Source organism: Rhinatrema bivittatum, chromosome 16 (assembly GCF_901001135.1).
Source record: "Rhinatrema bivittatum chromosome 16, aRhiBiv1.1, whole genome shotgun sequence".
NCBI lineage: Eukaryota > Metazoa > Chordata > Amphibia > Gymnophiona > Rhinatrematidae > Rhinatrema > Rhinatrema bivittatum.
In genome coordinates this window covers 17,928,552-17,952,524 of record NC_042630.1, presented here as the reverse complement: position 1 = coordinate 17,952,524, position 23,973 = coordinate 17,928,552, and the positions used below count along the sequence as shown (strand labels likewise).

The 23,973-nt window shown below is 46.8% G+C and overlaps 1 protein-coding gene across 1 annotated transcript in view; it reads left to right on the top strand.

Annotated features, from left to right (window-relative positions):
• The window catches only part of LOC115077463 (vigilin-like), a 36,781-nt gene that overhangs the window by 328 nt on the left and 12,480 nt on the right, over positions 1–23,973 (top strand). The window contains 3 exon segments of the mRNA XM_029579756.1: positions 6,685–6,764; positions 13,169–13,281; positions 13,372–13,523. Coding sequence (XP_029435616.1) covers positions 13,206–13,281; positions 13,372–13,523 — 228 coding nt within the window. The 5' untranslated portion in view covers positions 6,685–6,764; positions 13,169–13,205.

Below are 23,973 nucleotides of genomic sequence, written 5' to 3'. Positions count from 1 at the left end.
CAAGAGTCACCACTTAATTCGGTGTGCAAGTAAACTTTAGCATCTCACTGACTAGGAAAAAAGTAAATTCAACTCAGGGCCAGATTTAGGCATAGGGAAGTGCCTAAGGTGCCCAAAAATTGAAATGACTCCTGCTGCTCTCATATTTCTGGGGGCAAAATATCCCATTCGTGGGCCTCTGCTTGTGGGCAGTATAATCTTAAATCTGGCCCAGATTCATCTGACATGATAAAAATGATGTATGTTATGTTTCTATATGTTTCTATGATATGATAAAAATAAAAATGATGTATGTTGTTTCTACTTATATATAGGACTGTAGAGTGCCTTGTAGAGGAGGGCAACAAAAATTGATAAAGGGGATGGACCTGCTCTTTTATCATGAGTCTACACAGATTAGGGCTTTTCAGCTTGCAAAAGAAATGGCTAAGAGGGAACATGTTAGAAGAATGAGTGGGGATTGCACAGGTAAATAAAGCCAAACAGAAAAAAAGAGAGAACCTGAAACAAATATAGAAAGCACCGTTCTAAACTGATAATGAAGGGTATTGGCAAGCCAGGAACAATATTACACCTCTTAAGACCTGAATATGTCTAAAATAGTCCTCTAAATCCAGATGCAGCAAACTACCTATATATATATATATATATATATTGTACTTTTGAATGCAAATAAAAAAAGAGTTCAAGGCCAAAATCTAAACTTGTAACTGTCTTAATAAAAATAATCATATCCTAGGCAAGCATTCAAGAATATTAAATGCACATAATAATCCCATAGTCCAGACAAACCCTGTCATTAGGGGGGAACACACAAAGTTGTAAGCAATTATCTTGATGGCGTGTACAGGAAGGGCCCTATTTACATTTTCAAATAATACTAAATTAAGGGGACACACCATGAAACTAACAATAAACAGATTTAAAACAAGTTGCAGAAAGTATTTTTTCACTTAGTGCACAATCAAGCTGAGTGAAAAAGTACTTTCTAGCATAGAGGAATATAAGAGAGGTTTGGACAAGTTCCTGAAAGAAAAGTTAATAAAACATTATTGGCCAGATAGACTAGGGAAAGCTATTACTATCCCTGGGCATAAGTAAAGAACTAGATAATCTTTTTGGGATCTGCTGGGTACTTGTGACCCAAACAGGCCACTAATATAGTAAATAATGACAGAAATATATCCAAGTAGTCCATTTAGTCTGCCTAGCAGATTGCATAGGGTGGTAATGGCTGCTGCATGCAGGCTACTACACTTAACAGAAGACATGGGGGGTAAGTGCTGCTCCATGCAGGTTACCCCAGTTAATGCAGGCTTTTTGGGTTTTTTTTCATTTCCATCTTTTAACCATAACATAGTATTGGTGGCAGATAAAGACCAAGTAGTCCATCCAGTCTGCCCAGCAATTTGCTCATAGTAGTTCTGTGCAGGTTACCCCCATGTTTTCTGTTATGGGTTGTAACTACTGCTCCATGCAGGTTACCCCATGCCTTCGGTTAAGGGTAGTAACTGACACTCCATGCAGGTTACCCTTATGCACCCCTTTCTTCATTTCCATCATCTAGCCTCTAGGTATCCGCACTGTTTATCACATGCCCTTTTGAATTCAGTTACTGTTTTTGTCATTACCCACCGCTTCCGGGAGGGTATTCCAGGTGTCCACCCCCCTCTCCATGAAGAAATTTTTCCTGATGTTGGTACTGAGTTGTCTCCTCTTGAGTTTCATTAGGGATCCTCTATATTTCATTAGGGATTCTGTGTTTATTCCACACCCCCTTGAGTTCCATTACCATGCTTGTCTTCACTCCCTCTTGTGTGAGGGCATTCCAGGCACCCTTTCTGTAAAGAAACTTTCCTGATGTTTATGTCTACTTCCTTGGAGCTTCATATTATATCCCTTTGTTCTGCCTGGGTGTATGGTATGTTGATTTTTTTTGGGGGGGGGGGGAGTTGTCTTTTTTTGTTTATTTTTGTTTTACCCATTTAGCATCTCCTTTTCCTGTCCTTCCTTTCCTCTGCATTATCTACTTTCATCCTCTTCCTCTATTTTTATTTTTTTTTTTACTCTTTCTCTGTCTCTCTCCACTGTAGCTCCTTCCCATCTCTTCCTCTAGTGACCTAGAGGCACTGTTGGGCCCTGTGGCTTACCAGTTCAGGCCACATGATTTGTTCTACAGGATCCTGTACTGAGCTGCAATAGCACAGTGCTGAATGTGGCCTGGTAGTCTTCTGGAATGAAAATTTGTTTGACCAGGCACTTGCATTAGCAGCATTCTCAGCCCTTGTGGGTAAGGAGTTGCAGTCATTGTGCAGTGGCAATAGCTATTGCCTGGATTTAGGGTCCATGATTGCAGGGTTCTAGTGCATGCCCCCCCCCCAGCTGAGGGCTGTCATTCACTTAGGTTAGGAGGGGATATGAAACATTAAAGTTCATGGAGCCAGATGCCAGTTCTGATTGAGCTGGAATCCAAGAGAGTAGGCAAAAACTGCTGCCACCCCCCCCCCCCATGCCTGCCTTTAATAAAGAGAAGAAGAATTTATTTATTTGTTGAGTTTTGTAGAGCCATCATAACGGTTTACAAAATATACATTTTCTTAACAGTTGTGCAAAAAGGTATAACAAGGTGGATATTAAACAGAAGTTAAACATTTCAAGCCCAGAAAGTATTATTAAGTGGGACGAGGAGGGTATGTAGGTTCTGGTTGGAGAGAAGTTATTCTGAGGTTTTTGGGTGAAAGTTCAATTGTGAGTTGGGATGATCAGACGTATGAAGGTCAGTGTAGCATTTGCGAAACAATGTTTTTAGGTCTTTTTGGAACGTTTTTAGGTTGTGCTGGGTTCTCAGATCTTTAGGTAGGGAGTTCCAAAGTTTAGGGGAGGCAATGGAAAAGGCTCTCTCTCTTGTTGCCAGATGTGCATCTCTGATGGGGGGGATGTTTAACATAGTGGCTGCTGGCATTAAAAGCAAACTCTGGAACTGTCCTGCTCGAAGCTTTCTGTATATGGAACGAGGGGGATTGAACATGTTTAATCTGGCCTAGAGAAGGTAATCGGTGGAGCTCATTTCATGTTTCTATTTCTACTAGTGTGTGTATTTTCTTTTTTTTTTTTTTTCAAATGAAAGTTGTTAGTTTTGGCCTCTGTGTGTGCAGCTTTCTTTTCCTCATCCCCTGAATTATGATGAAGGTGCAGATTGATAGTCTTGGGACCTAGGCGAAAGATGGTAGGATATAGTCAGCTCTGCAGCCTGCCCCCAGAGTCCTCCAAGGTGGAGATTGGGGAGACGAAAACAAGCCCCCTCTTGCCTTATTCTGTAGAAGGCTCCCCCAGCTGTTTCTCAGGAGGCCAAATCTCATTACTGTCTTTTAAAAATAGACTGTAAGGCAGTTGTTTTCCTTAATACAGTGAAAGTTGTCTAATGTAAATCCTGGGTATTACCACTACGTTTTGCTGTTCCTAGTAACTTGGTAATTCTTTGACATGTTTCTTCTAAGCCAAGCACTAAGGACTAAAATTGTGAAAGGCAGGAGATTTTCTATGTAAAGATGCCTTATTCAGGGGTTATTAGTAGATGTGAGCATGCTTGTTTTCATCTGGGACCTCTTTACTATGCCTTCCTGTCTACTGCTGCCAGGCTGCATTGCCAACCACTGTGCCAGGCCTTTGTCTTTTTCCAGTTTTGTGACTGTTGAGGTCCTCAGGTTTTCTTGCTGGAGGGGGAGGAAGGCCAAGGAATGCAGTGCATGGCCAGTTAGGGCTCTTCCCCTAAGAAAGGAAGCACAGGGCTGCAATGCTACCAGCACTATTTGTGTGTACACAGCAAAACATACTGCGCACCAGAAATCCCGATATTTGTATACTGGCTTGTAGCGCACATATTTGAACACAGTTTATAAAAAGTTGCACAAAAATTTTTGCGCACATAGGGGCCGATGTAATAAAGTGCGTTGAAGCTGCCGCAAGTTTGTTTTTCCCACGTAAAGCCCTATATGGGAATGTAATAAGGGTTTTGTGCGGTGGGAAAAAAAGCGCATACGAATATGCTTACTGAAACGTGTTTTTTTTCTGCGCAAGTGCATGCTAATGGCATGCAAAGGAGGCGATTAATCATGAGCAATGCAGGGAACCATGCTAATGTTAGTGCGGGTTTTTAATGTGGGTATTTTATCGCCTCGGTCAGGGCACAAGTTAAGTGACAGTACCGTCTCGGGGGGCAATCTTATTCCATTACTTGCATTGGCGTGGTTGTGTGTCTGAACAGCTCTGTTGTGATTTCGATGATGGAGATTTCTGATTGTGTCCAGCTATTCCTGATGCTGTGGTATATCCTGCAGCTTTGCCAAAGGATGACAGCAGCAGAAAGTTTGGCAGGTGATGGAGGTCGTGGCAGGAGAGAGAGGATCCGGAGGGCGCAAGCGGAGAGGAGGGATCATGAGGAGCAGGCTGTTCCAGCTAGATTAGTGCTTAGCTAGGTGCCTTTATGGGTGCCCAAGCGTCCAGATTCATGCCCAACTGAGTACGTATCTCGGCGACTGAGCAGCCAGATTCGTGCTTAGCTAGGCGCCTTTCTGGGTGCTTGAGTGTCCAGATTTGCGCCCAGCTGAGCACCAATCTTGGTGCCCAAGCACCCATGAAAATATTTGCCATGTTTTCTGCAGCGCACAGTTATTCGAATTATTAGAAATACATTTCAGGGTCGTACACTGAATTGGGAAACCTGTTCGCTCGCTTGCTTTTATATGTTTATTATCAATGCGGCTTTTCTACGAGGATGTGGCCACTTATTACATAGGGCCTAACTGTGCTTAGGTATGTGCATTTCTTTGTGTGTGTGGATTTCTGCATGCAAATAAAAATATATACCTGTATATTTTTTTACATCCTATGGAGGCACCAGCTTTAGCCATGTGCAGTGATCAAAATTTACACTCAACCAGAGCCTGTTTTACCGTGGCTCTTATTACATCAGCCCCATAGCCTTTCAGAAATTAGAAGGAACATTGGATACCGATATAGCACTAATCTGTCAACAGGAGCTGTCAATATGCATGTGTGTGAAGAGGGATGGGGTCATGGGGAAGCATCCATGGAAACTATAGAGACATCTGACTGCTGCTTTATCCAGCTTAAGAGAGGTTTTTGCTATCTGGAACAACTCTGTGGATGGATATTTGATAAAACTGTCTCTTACTTTTTTTTTAAGTTATTTCAAAAATGTTCATGTGGTTGTCCATCTGTCTCATAGGAGCTGTCCAGTTCATGGTGCTGATCAGCAGTGAAATGTGATTTAATAAACTCTGAGGTTTATTGGTGGTTAATGTTGTACATCTAGTGAAATCAAAACATAATTCTACTTCAGAGTAATTTCCCGGTCAGCTTTTTTTGTTTTTTGTTACTTCTCTGCTCATAGTTTAATTTTTCATATATAGACAGACACTGAATAGGATTTCATCAGTACACATAGCAAATAGTTGTACAATGTAGGATCAGTTTAAAGGTGGTGCTTTTCTTTATTACTTCAAATATTGTTTTAAGATACTTTGCATCTCCGGGAACAGTCATGTTTGGCATGGTGCTTCACATGTCATTGGGTTTGGTTGGTCCATATGAAGTCTGATGTTAGAAAAAGCATAAAGGATTATGTGGCATTGTTATGAACATGGCTTAACATTCTTGAAGCAGCCACGTGTGTTCCCGTAGCATCCCAGGAAGCTTTTGCTACTGTAATACTGTGTGGGTGAAAGGAAGTGTACAGTTCTGAGTTTGTGACATAGGCAGGTTGGTTGTGCGTCTGCAGCATGGTGTGGAATGTGTGCAGTAAGGTTTGCCCCTTTCGGTTTGTTCTGTATTGCCCCTGCGGTATACAAGCACCAGGCTGCAATGCTTTCTGGATGGTGGATCAGCCTTGAGTGCAGGAAGGTTATAGGAGAACTCTTGCCTTTTGCTCTTGCCCTCAGTGATCAGGACAATGTTTCCATTCCTAGGAGGTTTTTTTTAAAAATTCTCCTTTTCTCTCGCTGGTTCACCTGAGGCGAGTGTGCTGCTTTCACTTGCACAGCACTGTCCGAGCTGACAGGGAGCTCTGCAGAGGAGTTGTGGTGCCCATGGTAATCTTTTAATCCTCAGCAATCTGTTCCAGTGCCATTAAATGCTGCCTCTAAAGGTGTGCAACGACTGGCAAAGATTGTAAAGCTTCATTTAGAAACATGGATATGCTATACTTCATTGCAAGTCCTCTTTCCTTTCTTCCTTCCTTTCCATTGCCACTTATTAGGGATCCTCTCCTTACTCCCATGAGGAAGCTTGTCTTCCTCCCCCCAAACCAAGCTTTTGGAAGATAGATCTGAGTACTTTTCCCACTATCGGATGGAATCCAAGATTCATTTTCTCCAAGACTGTTACTGTCAGAGGCAATGACATTGCAACCCCCTCTTTGAAGGAGCCTAAGCTGTATCCCAGCCTTATGTGAGAATTCATGAGAGCTTGGGGCAATAATTTTTATTGGGTTTAGAGTTTCCCAACAACAAGCACAGAACAGTTTTTGGGGCATCTCTGTTAGGAAAACATTTAATCCCTGACCATTGTCACTTCTCTTGTAGTTTAGTAGCTGATACTAAAATGTGATTGTATATATATATATTTTATTTTTTTTTTCATTTTTCTTCTGCTGCGACTCTCCAGGACCAAAGACACTGCCACACTGAAGCGCCATAGGTAGCCTCGTTCAGGACGGACTTTTCTGGCATTTGACCATTTTGCAGGTAAAGTTACTTTTAAGTATGTATTTTTTGTTTGTTCACTTATTTCTATTGGTTATTTTCCTTGGGCTGGAATTGGCATGTAATAATTTTGGGTTATTGAAGACAGGCAGAGCCAGTTCTGTTTATGGATGATAGTAAAAATCTTTGTAAGAAAAGCTGGAATAAGTCCTTAGTTATTTGATTTATATGCCACCTTTCAGACATTTCAAAGCAATTACATTCAGGTATAGTAGGAAATTCCCTGTCCCCAGAGGGCTCACAATCTTAAGTTTGTACCTTAGATACAGTGGGGGAAAAATGATGTAAAACTATCTGGAAACACTAAATAAAATTTATCTTTGGAGATGATTTATTTTACTGAAAAACACCTTGATTTTTGGATGAGGAGGGTAGAACGGTGAGCTCACAGATTTTTTTCATCCACAATATAGACTAATCAAGATTCCTCTTCATCCAGGCAGGCCAGTTCACACAAGTGGGTTATGCACGCCAGCCAGTAGATGGAGATCAACTGACTTTCTGATGTCACACTCATGTAGCCCTGCACTGACATCAGCCTGCCAGAATTCTCAGTCTCCAGCAGATGGTGGACATGCATATTTGTATGCGAACTTAGGCCTGTCAGGATAGGATGGGCAGGCAGGAGCAGATTCCAGAGGTGATAGCGGTGCTCCTTTCCTCAAGTTGAGTGCCCAACATGATTTTGGATGTCTTGGAGGGGGTCTGGAGGGGGAAGACAGTTATAGCCCTCTCCTTCAGGCTGCAGAGTTACTGCTTCCAATGTGGGCAAGGAAGCTGATGGATTCAGGATGGTGTTTTCCTTCTGATAATCTCTCTCCCTTCTTGACTAGGGGTTTTTTCTGCATCTCCCTCTGATGGTTGGACTTCAGGGCAGGCTAGAGGCTTTAGGGTAGGTTCAGGGCTGTGCTCATTTAAGGAGTGAGCTGGGTCCGAGACAGAAAAAAAAAAAGTAAACAGCTTTTCCCTGTATGTACCTGGATCAGTCCAGACCCTGGGTTATGTCACCAATCCAGCAGAGGGAGGCAGAGAAAACATTCTAATGACTGACGTATACCCTGGAGCACCACCTGCAGTTAATCAGTATTTCTCTGTCTCCCAGCAGAGGTGGACGTCCCTAACCCCTGCAGTCTGTGGTAGTTTGTTATTTAGTCAGGTAGTTTAGGAGTTAATTTTTTGCAGGCTTTCTTTTTCTTTTGAAGAGAGCCTGTTCTTTTCATTTAAGTTATTAAAAAAAAAAAAAAAAAAAAAAAGGTTTTATTTTTTCTTCACAGCTGTTTCACTGCCTCCCGGGAGGTTGCCAAGTCCTGGGAGGACTATCCCTCCTGGTTTTTGAGGCTGCCGGAGTTGGGGAGGTTTTGTACCCAGCAACCACTCCTGGCAGGGGTGATACCGGGGGGCCCGGCTCACGCACCCTACTTGGAGCAGCTCCTGGGGGCCGCGGTGTTTCGGTCAGGTAAAAAAAAAAATAATAATTCTTGACAGCTGAATTGTTGTTTACTTACCTTTTGGTGTTCGGTGGGCCTGTGCCTTTATTTTTCGCCGGGGTTTCTTTTAGTTTATTTCATACTTTTTATTTCGCGCCGTTTTTTCTTTATAATGCCACGAGGCGCGGCCTTCCGCGCTTGTGGAGATGCGCGCGCGTCTCTCCAGGGAGAGTCTCTGTTCATCCTGTCTCCCCGGGGGGAAGGCTCATCAATTTTGCCGATTTAAAAAAAAAAAAAAAAAAAGGGACTCGGCCACTTCGCGCGCCCCCAAAACCTCGGCCCAGCTGCTCTCCTGCCCCGGACTCTTTTAGCTGCAGTGCGGGAACTGAGGCACTCCTGTCTACCCTGAGGGTGGCGACACAACAAGCTATTCAGGGTGCTTCTGACTCGCATCCGCTGTCGCCTCAGCCGGCGGTCCCTGGGGGGGATAAGCCGCGCGAAACAGGGCCATATTTATCGGCTGAAAGCCCTGAGGAGATTTCAGATTCTTCTTCCTCTTCTTCTGCCTTTTCAGGGGGTTTTCTTCGTTTTCTCGCAAAGCTTACAAATCTAAGAAATTTCATAAGAGACATAAGAGTCTCTTATCTGAACAGAGGTTAAGGCCACGTTCCTCAAAAAGGGCTATTCCACGGATTGGGAGTGGGGTCAGCTCCGAAGCGTCCCCTTCGTCAGGGTCCAGATCAGACAATTTTTTCTTTTTCAGATGATTCTGAACATGGCCTTTACCTATCCCAGACAAGTCCTTGCCAGAGGGGGATTTAATGAAGACCCCTGCTTTGAGTATTAGTTCAGACCCTCATGTTGCGGATGGGAATGACCCCAAAGTAGTCCGCCTGTTTAGAAGAGAGGAACTTAGTCCCTTAATTAATTTATTTATCTATTTATTTATTTTTGGTTTTTATATACCGGAAGTTCCTGTATACAATACATATCACTCCGGTTCACATTTAACAGAGAAAACTATCGCCGGGGAGGCGGTTTACATGGGACATATCGAATATAATGAACAGATAATTCCAGATATTTTACTGGCATTGGGTCTCGAGGTTCCAGTAAAGGATTCTCAGATGGGTGACGTTGAACCCAGTGTTGCTTGGCCTTAGATGGTCCCAGACATCATTTCCTTTTCATCTTTCTCTCACTGACCTTATGTACTGGGAGTGGGATACTCCTGAGTTGGGGCTTAAGGTAGCACGAGCCATGGAAAAATTGTATCCATTACCTGAGGAAGCTTTGGAAATTTTAAAATTTCCTAAGGTGGATGTCGCTGTTTCAGCCGTCACTAAGAAAACAACTATTCCAGTAACTGGGGCTACGGCTCTTAAAGATCTCCAAGATCGTAAGTTGGAGGTTCAGCTTAAGCAAAGTTTTGAGGTTTCTGCTCTTGGTGTGCAGGCGGCCATGTATAGTAGCTTGGCTTTGCGAGCTGGACTAAGATGGGTCCAGCTTTACAAAACAATTCTTCCCTCTCAGAAGAAGAAGTTGCTCAGGCTGGTAGACTGGAAGCTACAGTTGCTTATAGTGCAGATGCTTTATATGATCTCATTAGGACCTCTGCTCGCTCTGTCGTTGCTTCTGTATCTGCTCGCAGACTTCTCTGGTTGAGGAATTGGTCTGCAGATGCATCCTCCAAAGCTCAATTAGGGGCTTTACCCTTTAAGGGAAAATTATTATTTGGTAAGGAATTGGAAGATTTAATTTTGTCCCTAGGGGAAAATAAGATTCACAAATTGCCAGAGGACCGTCCTAGGCCTAGAAGCTCTTTTTCATCTCACTCTCGTTTTCGGTCTAACAGAAGATTTCGTTCTTCTCGTCCGTCGGCTCCTCCAGCTAAACAGTCTTCAAGTAGACAACAGAATTGGTCTCAGTCCTTTCGTGGCCGCCGCTTTGGTAGACCTGGAACTTCCCAAGTCTCAGGAGGCACAAAGTCTGTCCAATGAGATAAGGCCGGTCCTTTCTCCGGTTCCCGTCATAGAGGGCAGGCTGTCTCTGTTTTATGGAGAATGGGCCAGATGTACGTCGGATCAATGGGTTCTATCAGTGATAAATCAAGGTTATGCTTTAGATTTTGTTCGGCGACTTCACCACCTGTTCCTAATTTCACCGTGTTCTTCCCTACAGAAGCGTCTCATAATCCAAGACTCGCTACAGCGTTCAAGCGACCTAGGAGCTATAGTTCCAGTTCCAACATCGGAAAGGTCGTTATTCAATTTTCTTCGTCGTTCCCAAAAAGGAAGGAACCTTTCATCCCATTCTCGATCTCAAGAGGGTCAACTGTTGTCTAAGGATTCCAAAGTTCCGGATGGAGACTCTTCGGTCTGTCATAGCTTCGGTTCACAGAGGAGAATTTCTAGCATCTGTCGACCTCACCGAAACTTATCTTCATATCGGCATTCGATCTGATCATCAGAAGTTTCTTAGGTTTTGCATTCTAGGGCAACATTATCAATTCAGGGCTCTCCCGTTCGGATTAGCCACAGCTCCCAGAACATTTACCAAAATAATGGTTGTGGTGGCCGCTCAACTCAGGAAGGAGGGCCTGTTGGTACATCCGTACCTGGACGACTGGTTGATTCGAGCGAAGTCGGAATCTTTGTTATTATACAATCAACAGGGTAATCAGCCTTTTGCAGTCTCTAGGCTGGGTGATCAACGACGACAAGAGTCACCTATTACCTTCCCAATCTCTGGAGTTTTTGGGTGTACGGTTCGACACTCGTCAAGGGATAGTGTTCCTTCCGGAGCATCGCCTTCTCAAGATTCAATCACAAATTCGAGACTTGCAGTCTATTCCTATTCCTTGTGTGCGGGATTACTTGATAGTTTTAGGTTCAATGACCTCTACTCTGGAGTTGGTTCCCTGGGCCTTTGCACACATGAGACCACTTCAGTCTGCATTGCTTTCACGCTGGAATCCGGTTTTGGAACTATACCACCTTCCTCTTCCATCTGTTCAGGGTCAGTGGTCCGAAGAGGAAGCACAGTGGTCGATCAATCTTTGAGACCAGAGCGGTTCGTTTAGCCTTAATCGCTCTTCAACCTCTCTTTTGCGGGAAGTCGGTTCGGGTTCTTTCCGACAATGAGACCATGGTAGCGTACATCAACCGTCAGGGAGGAACCCGAAGCTTCTTGGTAGCTCAGGAAGCACAACAGCTGATCACCTGGGCGGAGCAACATCTGCTCAGCATCGCAGCCTCACACATTGCTGGGGTGGACAACATTCAAGCCGACTTTCTCAGTCGGCATCATCTCGACCCAGGCGAGCGGGAACTGTGCGAGGAAGCCTATCAAATGATATGCAACAGATGGTCCACTCTGGCAATGGATCTCATGGCCACATTTCAGAATGCCAAAGCCCCTCGCGTCCCTAGCGCCTCTTTTAGACAGGAGCGGCGGGTGTCAGCGGGTTTGACTGCCGACGCTCAATTTTCCCGGTGTCTGTTCTCGAGCCCGCTGATAGCCAGGGCTCGGAAACCGGACGCCAGCAAAATTGAGCGTCCGGTTTTCAACCCGCGGGCCGATTTCAAAAATTTTTTTTTTTTAAACTTTTTGTAACTTTTGGGACCTCCGACTTAATATCGCCATGATATTAAGTCGGAGGGTGCACAGAAAAGCAGTTTTTACTGCTTTTCTGTGCACTTTCCCGGTGCCCGTAGAAATTAACGCCTACCTTTTGGGTAGGCGTTAATTTCTGAAAGTAAAATGTGCGGCTTGGCTGCACATTTTCCTTTCTGAATCGCGCGGGAATATCTAATAGGGCCATCAATATGCATTTGCATGTTGCGGGCGCTATTAGGTTCGGGGGGGGGGGGGTTGGATGCGCGTTTTGGACGCGCTATTACCTCTTACTGAATAAGGGGTAAAGCTAACGTGTCAAACGCGCGTCCAAATGCCGGCTAACAGTGCGCTCCGGAACGCACTGTACTGTATCAGCCTGATAGTGTCTTGGATGCAGTTGCAGTGGCTGTCTCCCTAGGGAGATATGCAGAGCGGCAACATGGTCTTCCTTGTATACCTTTTCATTTGGATGTTAGGGTTAGAGAAGACACATCATTTATGAGGGCTGTTTTGACGGGAGCGTAGGCAGCCTCCCATCCTAAGAGGAAGTAGCTTTGGTATATCTCACTTATGTGGACTGGCTTGCCTGGATTAAGATGAAGGTGGCGTTAATACTTAGCTGTTAATTTCCTTTCCTCTAGGACAGGTAGGCCAGTCCACATTGCTGTCTTGGGCTGCCAGTGTCCTGTATCATTTATCTTTTTCTATAATATCCTTAAGAGATGTTATGTTATCAGAGAAAGTAGCGGCTGCTGGAAATATCTGGGTTGCTGAGGGACCTGGTAAGTATTTTAGGTCTCGTCGTGTGCTGCCTTTTCTCCTTAGTTTATTCCATTTCCTTGTGTTCTGAGTTCAGTGCTTCCTGATCCACTAAAAGTTGGAAAAAAAAAAAAAAGGGGACTGGAAGTTTGGGCAAAAAGCTTTTCACAGTTTGAAGTTAAAGTTCTAGTGTTAATCAGTTGTCCAAGTTGACTTTTACAGGAATACTGGCAGGCTGATATCAGTACAGGGTTATATGAGTGTGACATCAGCAAGTCAGTTGATCTGCTGGTTAATGTGCATAACCCACTTGTATGGACTGGCCTGCCTGTTCTAGAACAAAGGAAATTATCAGGTAAGTAGTTTCAGTTTTTTGTTTTTTTTTTGTGAGTGTTGAAGAGCCAAATTATAAGAACTTGTGCAGCCTTAATAGTGTCAAATTGAATATTGCTGGGTACCTGTCTGTTGCATACCTTCTACAGAAGCTCTCACGTTCCCTTATAATATTCAGCTCTGGGCCCATCTCTCTTCCCTGTGATTTGCTTCACTGTATTACTTTGTTCTATTTCTTTTTTCCTTTAGTGGAATACTGGAAACTCGCAAATCTGGGTTTGGAACCATGAGCTCGGTGGCTTTATTAACGCCCGAGAGCTTTGCTGAACATCGCAGCGGCTTGAGGGACGAGGAAACAAGAGGTAAGTGGATAGGTTTCACTTTGGCAGTCATGCTGGGCATGGCTGGTGTCCTAGCATAATGCAGGTCATTATCATTCTTTCCTTACTCAGGAGGTGGTGTTCCAGAGGATGAGGCCTATATCCCCACATACCTGGAGGCTTTCCCGCCGCTCCCAGAAAAAGGAGCACCAGGGGAAAAATCCAGTGAGCCCGCAGGAATGTGGAACAAGATCCGGCCAATAAAATCTTCTGTCATCACCCAGGTGAGCATGGGTAGGGAATAGGAGGAAGTTGGGAGTTGTTTGGCATTTCTGAAAATTTCATATTCCTCTTCATCCAGGCAAGCCAGTCCACACCAGTGGGTTGTGCACTCCAACCAGCAGAAGGAGACTGAGAACAACGATTCGCTGGCATCCTCTCATACAGCTCACGACAGAGATCAGCTAGCCAGTATTTCTCCATTTCCAGCGGTGGGACATACATCCTTGCTTGTGGACTTCGGCCTGCCAGGATTGAACAGGCAGTCCTGACTCTTGTGGTGATAGCATTTGCTCCCTCCCTCAGTTGATTGTCTGATATTTCAGGACAGGAGGGAGGTGAAGGCTGGTGTCCTAGCCCCCCTCTTGACAGAGGGAGTGTTCCTGTAGGGAGAATGAGGTAGGGTAAGGGAGCCTTGGGCTCAGCCCTCTTGATTGTATCTCTGCCTCTCCTGTCTTTTGTCCTCCTTTCTCTGCCTGATCCCTGCCCCGGTGTTTCTTTGCTGTTCTGCACGGCAAATAGTTTGAAAAATAAGAAAGAAAGAAAAACCCTGCACCAGCAGAATTTGCTGCAGCACTCTTGCACAGGGCAGGGGGTAGAGGACCTTAAAATAAGGGTCGGGTTTTTAAAGGGGTCGTACTGTGTGGTGGGCACAAAAGACAGGCCGTGCTGAAGAAAATGTTGCTCAGAGTGAGACAACAGTGGAAGTGGAAGTAGGATGGGTTATTGCCAAAGGTCGAATGTCCGAGTTTGTGAGCACGTAGTTCGGATGATGATCTGGTGGTTTCTGATGAGGACAGGATGGATATTGGGACTGGTGGGGTAGAGGAGGCGGCTGTTGTGGGTCTAAAAAAGAAGAGAAGAAAGATGAGGTTGAAGTGGAAGGTCTAGGGTCCAAGGCTGGTTGTATCCTTGTACTGGGTAAAGCAGGAGCACCCACTTCCCTGTACGTACCTGGATCAGTCCAGACTGTGGGTTGAGCCTCCTTTCCAGCAGGTGGAGACAGACTAAAACTGAAGGATATCCTATATGAGGATAACCCTTCAGTATTTGTCTGTCTCCAGCAGGTGGATCAGCTCACCCTTCGGTCTCCTGATTTCGGCTAGATAGCTGTTCTTTCTTCTTTTTCTTCTTTCTTGGATCACGCAAGTACTTCTCTCCTCATTTTTGATTGACTCTTTTTTTTTTTTTTTTTTTTCAAAAAAAAACCACAGTAGTTAAGTCCTTTTTTTCTGTTTAGGAGACGGTACTGTCTCCTGGCTCTTGCCGGACTCAGGGGGGCTTCGACCCTTGTGCAGAGCATAGCCTGAGTCCGTGGTGCTTCCTGGTGTGGGGACCGAGTCTGGTGGTCCAGTTCTTGTCGCCTCCCCCCCCTCTGGCTGCCTTGAGGGGCCTCGGACCCCGCTGCTGTACTCAATTCCTGGGGGAAAAAAAAAAAAAAAAAAATATATATATATATATATATATATATATATAAAATAAAAGAAATAATATTAAAGGTTTAAAGTTCACACTTTACCCTTTTTTTTTTTTTTGCAGCAGCAGTAGAACCCTTTTTTTCTTTCTTGGGTTCCTCGGGGGATCAAACCGGCAGCCAGAGAGGCAGGAGTCAACAGGTTCTCCCCTGCTTCAATCCTGGCCTGCAGGCTGTCACTCAAAGCTTTTTTTTTTTTTTTTCTCTTTTTTTCTTCAGAGCGGCTCTCTCCATGTTTTCGTGTGGGCTCCCCTCCTCGCGTTTTTCGCGGGAGGGGCTTTGCTCTGCCTACCTGCCGGGTGGGGAAAGCCCCTCCTCGGCAGGACAGGCAAAGTTAACCCGGGGATCGCGTCCCCAGAGCATGGCAAGGCCGGTCCCGGGTCAGCAAAGCCTGGGAACGGCGGCCATCTGGATTTTTCAGCGGCTCCGTTTTCGGAGCTGTCGGGGCTGGAGACCGAATTTTTTTTTTTTTCTGAGGCCCCCCTCCCCCCCGATTTGAGCCCCACGGCCCCCAGGATGAGATCCCTGCCCACCCCCCCCCCCGGGAAAATCCAGGGCCGTTTTTCAGCTGATTTTGTTCTCCTCCTGCATAAATCTTACTTTAGCCAGCCTGCAGGAGGAGGAGGAAGTTCCCCCCCCCCCCCCCCCACCCCCCCCCCCCCCCCCCCCCCCCCGGCGGACTCGGTACTCCCGGATCCTGACGCCACTCTGGATGTAGAGGGTACCCTTCCCCCCCTGGAGGGAGACGATCCCAGAGTTCTCCGTATGTTCCGTAGGGAGGAGTTAGAGCCCCTCATCCCCTTTGTCCCTCCAGGAATTGGGGTTGGAGGGGCCCCCTGCGGATACCCTTACCGCCTCTTTGCCTAAAGATATGGACCCGGTCCTGGTGGGACTCAGGGCTCCGACAAGCGCTTTCCCTTTTCATCCCATGCACAAGCAGCTTGCTCCTGTGGGAATGGGAGGCTCCTGAGGCGGCACTCCGGGTGGGGTGTGCCATGGACAAGCCCTATCTCCTCCCGGAGGAAGGTTTGGAAATATTGAAAAATCCCTCAGTGGACTCCTCCATCTCTGCGGTCACCAAGCATACCACGATCCCAGTGGAGGGATCGACGACACTGAAGGACGGACAGGACCGCAAGCTCGAGGCACACATGAAATGCATCTTTGAAGTCCTGGCTCTAGGGGTCTGGGCGACTATCTGCAGCAGTCTCATGCTGCGGGCAGGTCTCAGGTGGGTTCAACAGTTACTCTGCACCCAAGACCTCCCGTCGGCAGAGGCGGAGCAGGCTGAGCGTCTGGAAGCCGTCGTCGTTTATGGGGCGGATGCGCCTACGACCTCCTCAGCGTCAAGGCGATGGCCTCGGCGGTGTCCGAGCAAAGCCCCTGCGGTAGGCAGAGCAAAGCCCCTCCCGCAATTGGTTGGCCTACCTGTCCTCCGAAACCCCGTTAGGCACATTGCCTTTCAAAGGTAAGCTGCTATTTGGTGAGGACCTTGAGAAGCTTATGGATTCTTTAGGGGAAAATAAGGTCCATAAGCTTCCGGAGGACCGTCCTAAACCATCCCGCTCCTTCACACCCTCTCGTCCTCGTTTCCGGGGTCAGAGACGGTATACCCCACGCAGACAGGGTGGCACCTCGAGGGGTTATTCCTCCCGGTCTCAGTTTTGGTCACAGCCCTTTCGTGGGCGGTGGCCCTTTCGCGAGGGCCAGCCCGTGCGCTCCAGCCCCCAAGCCTACCACACAATGAAGTTCAGTTGACTCATTCCTCGGTCCCCTTTCTAGGCGGCCGCCTCTCCCTTTTTTTCCGAGGAATGGGTCAGAATCATGTCGGACCAGTGTCCTCGACATTATCAGAGACAGGTACGCCTTCGAACTTGTCCGCGATATGCCGGATCTTTTTCTATTCTCCCATGCGGGCATTCCAAGAGGGAGGCGGTGGTGCAATCTCTCGCCAGGCTGCTGAGTCTGGGAGCAGTGGTCCCGGTCCCAGAGAAGGAGCTCGGCGCAGGCCAGTATTCTATCTACTTTGTGGTTCCCAAGAAGGACTGATCCTTTCGCCCGATCTTAGACCTCAGAAGGGTCAACCGGGCCCTCGAGCCCACATTTCCGCATGGAAACCTTGCGAGCGGTCGTCGCAGTGGTTCGCCCCGGAGAGTTCCTCGCTTCGCTCGATCTGACAGAGGCGTACTTCCATATCCCGATTCACCGCGACTACCAGAAGTATCTTTGCTTCCATATCCCCAACCTGGACTTCCAGTTTCGGGCGCTTCCCTTTGGCCTCGTGACCGCGCCTCGTACCTTTTCCAAGGTCTTGGTGGTGGTGGCAGCAGCCCTTCGCTGGGAAGGCATTCTTGTTCTCCCCTACCTGGACGACTGGCTCGTCAGAGCCAAGTTGGCGGCTCTTTGCCGACAAGCGGTGGCTCGCGTGTTAGCCCTCCTCTCGTCTCTCGGTTGGATAGTGAATTTCTCCAAGAGCAACCTTCTGCCCTCCCAGGAGTTAGAGTTCCTGGGAGCCCACTTCGACACCCGAGTGGGCAAGGTCTTCTTGCCTCGTGCGCGGGCTCTCAAGCTGATCGACCAGATTCAGAATCTGATTTCGCTGCCTCTCCCAACGGCCTGGGACTACCTGCAGGTCTTGGGATCCATGGCTTCCACCATCGACCTAGTTCCCTGGGCTTTCACTCATATGCGACCATTACAGAAAGCTTTGCTATCCTGCTGGCAGCCGGTGTCGGAACAGTTTCACAACTACAGTCGCCGACTTGCAGTGGTGGCTTTCGTTTCCTCATCTGCTCCAGGGAATGCCTCTCCAAGCTCCACAGTGGACGATAGTAACCACGGACACCAGTCTTTCGGGCTGGGGTGCAGTCTGTCTCTGCCAATCCACCCAGGGGATCTGGTTGCCAATTCAGTCTCGCTGGCACATCAATCGGTTGGAGACTCGGGCGGTACACTTGGCTCTTCAGGAATTTCTCTCTGGATCCGAGGCAAAGCGGTCAGGGTACTATCCGACAACTCCACCACCGTGGCTTACATCAGTCGCCAAGGGGGAACCCACAGTCCCCTGGTGGCCCTAGAAGCCAGCCGTCTCTTCACATGGGCGGAACGACATCTGCAGTGCCTGGCGGCCTCCCATATCGCGGGCAAGGAAAATGTTTAGGCCGATTTCCTCTGCTCGATCCGGGGGAGTGGGAGCTCTTGGATGCGGCCATGGATCTGATTGTCGGCAGGTGGGGTCCGCCCTCCCACCTGGTCCTCATGGCAACCTTGCGCAATGCCAAGGGAAATCGGTTCTTCAGCCGCTGGAGGGAGCATGGCTCTGAGGGCGTGGACGCTCTGGCTTTCCCTTGGCCGGCGGACATCCTTCTGTACGTGTTCCCCCTGTGGCCCCTGATGGGAAAATTTCTCAGAAGAATAGAGCTCCACCGGGGACCCGTGGTTCTGGTAGCACCCGAGTGGCCGCAGGCTGTGGTTCACGGATCTCGTCAACCTAGCGATGGACGGACCTCTGCGGCTAGGCCACCTTCCTCGGCTTCTTCGGCAGGGGCCCGTATTTTTTGACCAGGCCGATCGTTTCTGTCTAGTGGCCTGGCTTTTGAACGGCGACGCCTGAGGCGTAAGGGCTATAAGGAGGAGGTTATCTCCACCTTGCTGCAGGCCCGGAAACAGTCTACTTCTCTGGCTTACGTGCGTATCTGGAAGGTTTTTGAATCTGTTTGTGCGGAGTCGGGTGTCCCAGCGTGCTCCGCCCCGGTCTCGTTGGTCCTTTCTTTCCTTCAGAAGGGTCTTTCCAAGAGCCTTTCCTTCAGTTCTCTGCGCGTGCAAGTCTCCGCTCTTGGCTCCCTCCTGGGTAGGGTAGAAGGCCATCCCTTAGCGGGTCACCTGGACGTGATTTGATTCTTGAAGGGCATCAAACTCCTATTGCCGCCTTCTTGCACCACTTGCCCGTCGTGGAGTCTTAACCTGGTTCTTCGGGCCCTCTGTGCTGCTCCATTCAAACCTCTCCGTCGCGCTACGTTAAAAGATCTTACGCTAAAGACTGTCTTTCTGGTCTCTATCTTCTCCACTTGACAGATCTCCGAGATCCAAGCGTGGTCCTGTTGGGACCCTTTTTGCCTTTTCCGATTCAGGGGTATCCCTCAAGACAGTCCCTTCCTTCTTGCCAAAGGTTGTTTCCAACTTCCATGTCAACCAGTCGGGAGAACTCCCTGCGTTTTCCCCAGAGGAGATTGCGGGTATGACTGGGGGCGATCTCTGTAAGCTGGATGCCAAACGAGTCCTACTTCGCTATCTCCAGGTCACCAATGATTTTCGGATCTCGGACCATCTCTTTGTCCTCTGGAGTGGGCCCAATTGGGGTAAGCCGGCTTCTAAGACCACTATTGCACGGTGGTTGAAAGAAGCGATCTCCTAGTCTTATCTTTGCCAAGGTCGGGCGGTTCCCAAGGGCCTAAAGGCTCATTCGCTACGTTCGCAGGCTACTTCCTGGGCGGAGAGGCAATCGGACTCTCTGCAGAAGATTTGCAGGGCCGCCACTTGGTCGTCCTTGCATACTTTTGCTCTACACTATCGTCTGGATGTGCAAGCTCTGGTTATTGGTTCCTTTGGGCGGCAAGTGCTTCGAGCAGGACTGTCTCGGTCCCACCCGGTTTAGGGAAGCTTTGTACATCCCACAGTCTGGACTGATTCGGGTATGTACAGGGAAAGGCAAATTAGTTCTTACCTGTTAATTTTCGTTCCTGTAGTACCACGGATCAGTCCAGACGCCCTTCCCTGTATGTCTTTCTTTCTGTCCTCTCAAAGCTTGTTTCTTGCAGATTCGCAGATTCTAATACTTTATTTTTGTGCAAGAATATTGAGCAATTACACCGGAAGCCTTGGTCGTTTAAATACCAAGTATATGCAAGAGCTGTTAGTCATACCATGTTTCTTACATTGTTCTACAGTTGCTCCATTGAGCTTTATGGTTACTTGCTTGATCTATTCTGGTTTTGTTATTTTCTGCTTTGACAATGGTTATACTGAAGGGTTACAGGATAGGCTCTGTCCTCATATAGGATATCCTTTCAGTTTTAGTCTGTCTCCACCTGCTGGAAAGGAGGCTCAACCCACAGTCTGGACTGATCCGTGGTATTACAGGAACGAAAATTAACAGGTAAGAACTAATTTTCTTTTCATCCCCTGTGGATTCATCCGAAGAACATTCTGCGAACATGAATTTCCTTTTTGGAAACCGAGAAGTGGTTGACATCCATGGGTATACAAAACCACGAGAATAATCGGAGGCGTCTCTTTGGAATTTCTTGAATTTGGTGGTCTTCAGGTCAGACCTAAATTTTTCAAGACTCTTGTTTGAAGTCTTTTAACTGTGTTGAAAAAGAGTCAATTGGCAAGGATGATTTTAACTGATCGATATTCACATTAACTTCTTCTTGCAAGGAACAGGCTACCTGCTTTGTTGTTTCAACAATTAAAATCATAAGGTCAAATGAACACTTATTCAAAATTTGATTCCATTTAACAACGAATTCCACATTATCAGAATGTAAACGAGGTTCCTTATTAACTATAAGTCCTCGAGGAATCTGGCGGACTTGGCAATATTCAGTGAGAGTAGCAGCGTGTAGTTCTGCTCTCGTGGACCGTTTCTGTATGGCAGTGGTTTCACTCCAAGTGAAAGAGGGCAGTGGAGCAGGATAGTCAGAGAAAAAAGGAGGTGCAGCAAACAGTGCCTGGTAATCCTCTTGTGTCCCATGCCATCTCTATTAGACTATCTCTGGCACTTTTCAGACTCTGGTCTCCAGACTTCATCGGTGAGGATACACTTGAGTGCCATCTCAACGTACCACAAAGGAGTTGGGGATGCCTCAGTAACAGCGCAACCCCTTGTAAGTAGGTTTATGAGGGGCCTACTATAACTTAAGCCCCCTCTACGGCCACCAGTCACTGAATGGGACCTAAACGTAGTACTTTCAATTCTCATGCGCTCCCCGTTTGAGCCTTTGCACTCCTGCGATGTTAAATTTCTTACATGGAAAGTTCTCTTCCTAGTAGCCATTACATCCACTCGAAGGGTTAGTGAGTTACAAGCACTTGTCACATACACTATACCATGTTCCTACATGACTGAGTGGTCCTCTGTACTCGCCCTAAATTCCTTCCCAAGGTGGTTACTGACTTCCACTTGAATCAGTCTATAGTCTTGACACATTTTTCCCAAGGCGAAAGGGTTTTAAACACCTTGGACTGTAAATGTGCACTTGCATTTTACCTAGTCCACACTGCATTCCATAGGAAATCCACCCAACTCTTTGTTTCTTTTGAAAAAAAACAAGCCAGGAGTTGCAGTGGGCAAACAAACTCTCTCCAACTGGCTAGCAGACTATCGAATTCTGCTATGAAAAAGCAGGCCTTCCTCTCCAGGGACGAGTGAAGGCGCACTCAGTAAGAGCCATGGCAACCTCAGTAGCACCCTATCGTTCAGTACTGATTGCTGAGATCTGCAAAGCTGCAACATGGAGCTCTCTTCACACATTTGCAGCACATTACTGCCTGGACAAGGAAGGACATCAAGACTCTGCCTTTGGCCAATCCGTCTTGAAGAACTTATTTCCAGTATAATCCCAACTCCTTCCACATCCAATCTGCTGTAATATTCAGGCTGCCTCATTTTTCCCAACAGTACACCAGTTGTTGTGCCTATTGCACAAGTTGTATGTTGTTGGTCCAAACAAATATGAGTCAGCCTGTAGCTTGCTAATCACCCACATGTGAGGACTACCATCCTGCTTGTCCTGGGAGAAAGCAGAGTTGCTTACCTGTAGCAGGTGTTCTCCCAGGACAGCAGGATGTAGTCTTCACGAAACTCACCCGCCACCCCCGCAAAGTTGGGTCCGAATCTTTTATTATTTTATTTTTTTCACTCGCACCTTTTGCTACAAACTAGACTGAAGGGAGACCCCTGTGGCTACACTTTACCTATGAAATTGCACTAACCATGTTAACCAAATGATAAAAATTGTAAACCGTTGTGATGGCAATACCGAACGATGGTACATAAAACTCTATAAATAAATAAATAAATAAAGTTATGGCATGCTGGGCATGCTCAGTATGCCAGTCAAAAGTTCTAGAAGCTTTGACAGGTTTTCCGTGATAGGGCTCAGTCCAGTGACCTCACCCATGTGTGAGGACTACATCCTGCTGTCCTGGGAGAACATCTGTTACAGGTAAGCAACTCTGCTTTTTGCAGGAACGTCTTAGTAAAGATTTGGCCTTAAACACACTCAAGGTGCAAGTGGCTGCCATAGCGTTTTATCGGGGACACATTCAGGGAAGGCCTATTTCTTCACATCCAGTCCTGTCTAGATTTCTGAGGGCTGTGAAGGACCCCCCCCCCCCCCCCCAGTTTGCGTTTCCCAGTTCTTTTGTGGGATCTGAATCTGGTTCTCTTTTTGCAGGTCTGACTTTTCGTCTCTGCAGGGTATTTCCTTGTGGGTGTTGACCCTGAAGACGGAGTTTCTGGTCGCTATTTGTTCAGCAAGGCGGATTTCGGAATTGCAAGCCTTGTCATGTAGAGAATCCTTTTTGGGTATCACGCCAGATAGGGTGATACCTGCCTTTCTTCCGAAGGTGGTTTCAGATTTCCATTTGAATCGGTTGGTTTTTCTACTATCCTTGAATAGGGATTTCGATTGGCAGAAATTCAGGAAATTGCGGCCTTTGGATGTGCGGTGGCGTTTATTGTGTTATCTGGAGGTTACCAATGTCTTTCATAAGATGTATCAGCTCTTTCTCCTTCACCGTGGAGTGAAGGAGGTGACCTCTCATGCTACGGTGGCTTGGTGGATTAATGAGGTGGTGACAGCAGCATATGTGAATGCCGAAAACTTCTTCCGAAGCATATAAGAGCATGTTCGACCTGGGCACGTGGTTTCCTGGGTGGAATTGCATTTGCTTTTTCCAGCGAAAATTTGTGGAGCGGTGACGTGGTCTTCCTTGCATACGTTTGCGAGATGCTATCAGTTAGATCTGGCTGCATGGGAGGATTCGTCCTTTTGCAGTGCTGCTTGGGCCTCAGGCAGCCTCCCACTCTTCTGGGGAGTAGCTTTGGTTCATCCCACTGGTGTGGACTGGCTTGCTTGGATGAAGAGGAAAGTGAAATTACTTCTTACCTGATAATTTCTTTCCTCAAAGTAGGGCAAGCCAGTCCACCATCCGCCCTGGGCTTCCTTGAGGCAGTCGACAATCTTCTATTGTGTAAGATCTTTAAGAAACATATTGTATGGCAAGGATCTCACATGCGCATTGAATGGCACTGTACTTGGTAAGTTTTGTTTTGCGATATTCGTTGTACAGTTTTCCTATGTGACTGTTGACGGAGCTGAGTGCAATGTTCCATTATGTTTAAAAAAAAAATAAAATTATATAATGGAAGAATGTTCTATTTTGAATGATTATTGGAGGATGTAATAATGTTTAGGTGGTTTAGTATCCACATTTGGCTTTTAAAGAAAAATACTGCCGGGCTAATGTCTATGATGAGCTATATGAGAGGGACATCAGCGAGTCATTATCTCAGTCTCCACCTGCTGGTTGGTGCACAACCCAGTGGTGTGGACTGGCTTGCTCTACTTTGAAGAAAGGAAAATATCAGGTAAGAAGTAATTTCACCATCTTCACTGTAATGTGAGCTGTCTCCTTGGGAGTATTCTAGATGTGAGGAGGAGTAAGGAACAAGGCCTTGGAAAGGAAGAGCAGTAAAACCTATTAAAAAAGCTTCTTTCCTTGAAGGCAAGTAGTCTTTTCTTAGGAAACACAGGAAGTTCCAGAGCAAAGCATCATGGAATGAGGATGGAAGGGGGTGACTTGGGAATAACAGTTTAAATGTTTCTTTACTAAGCATTATGGGAACATTTGGATAGCTTCTCAGGGGAAGCGATGGAAGGAAATCTATATCTAAATTCAAAAAGGTCTGGGAC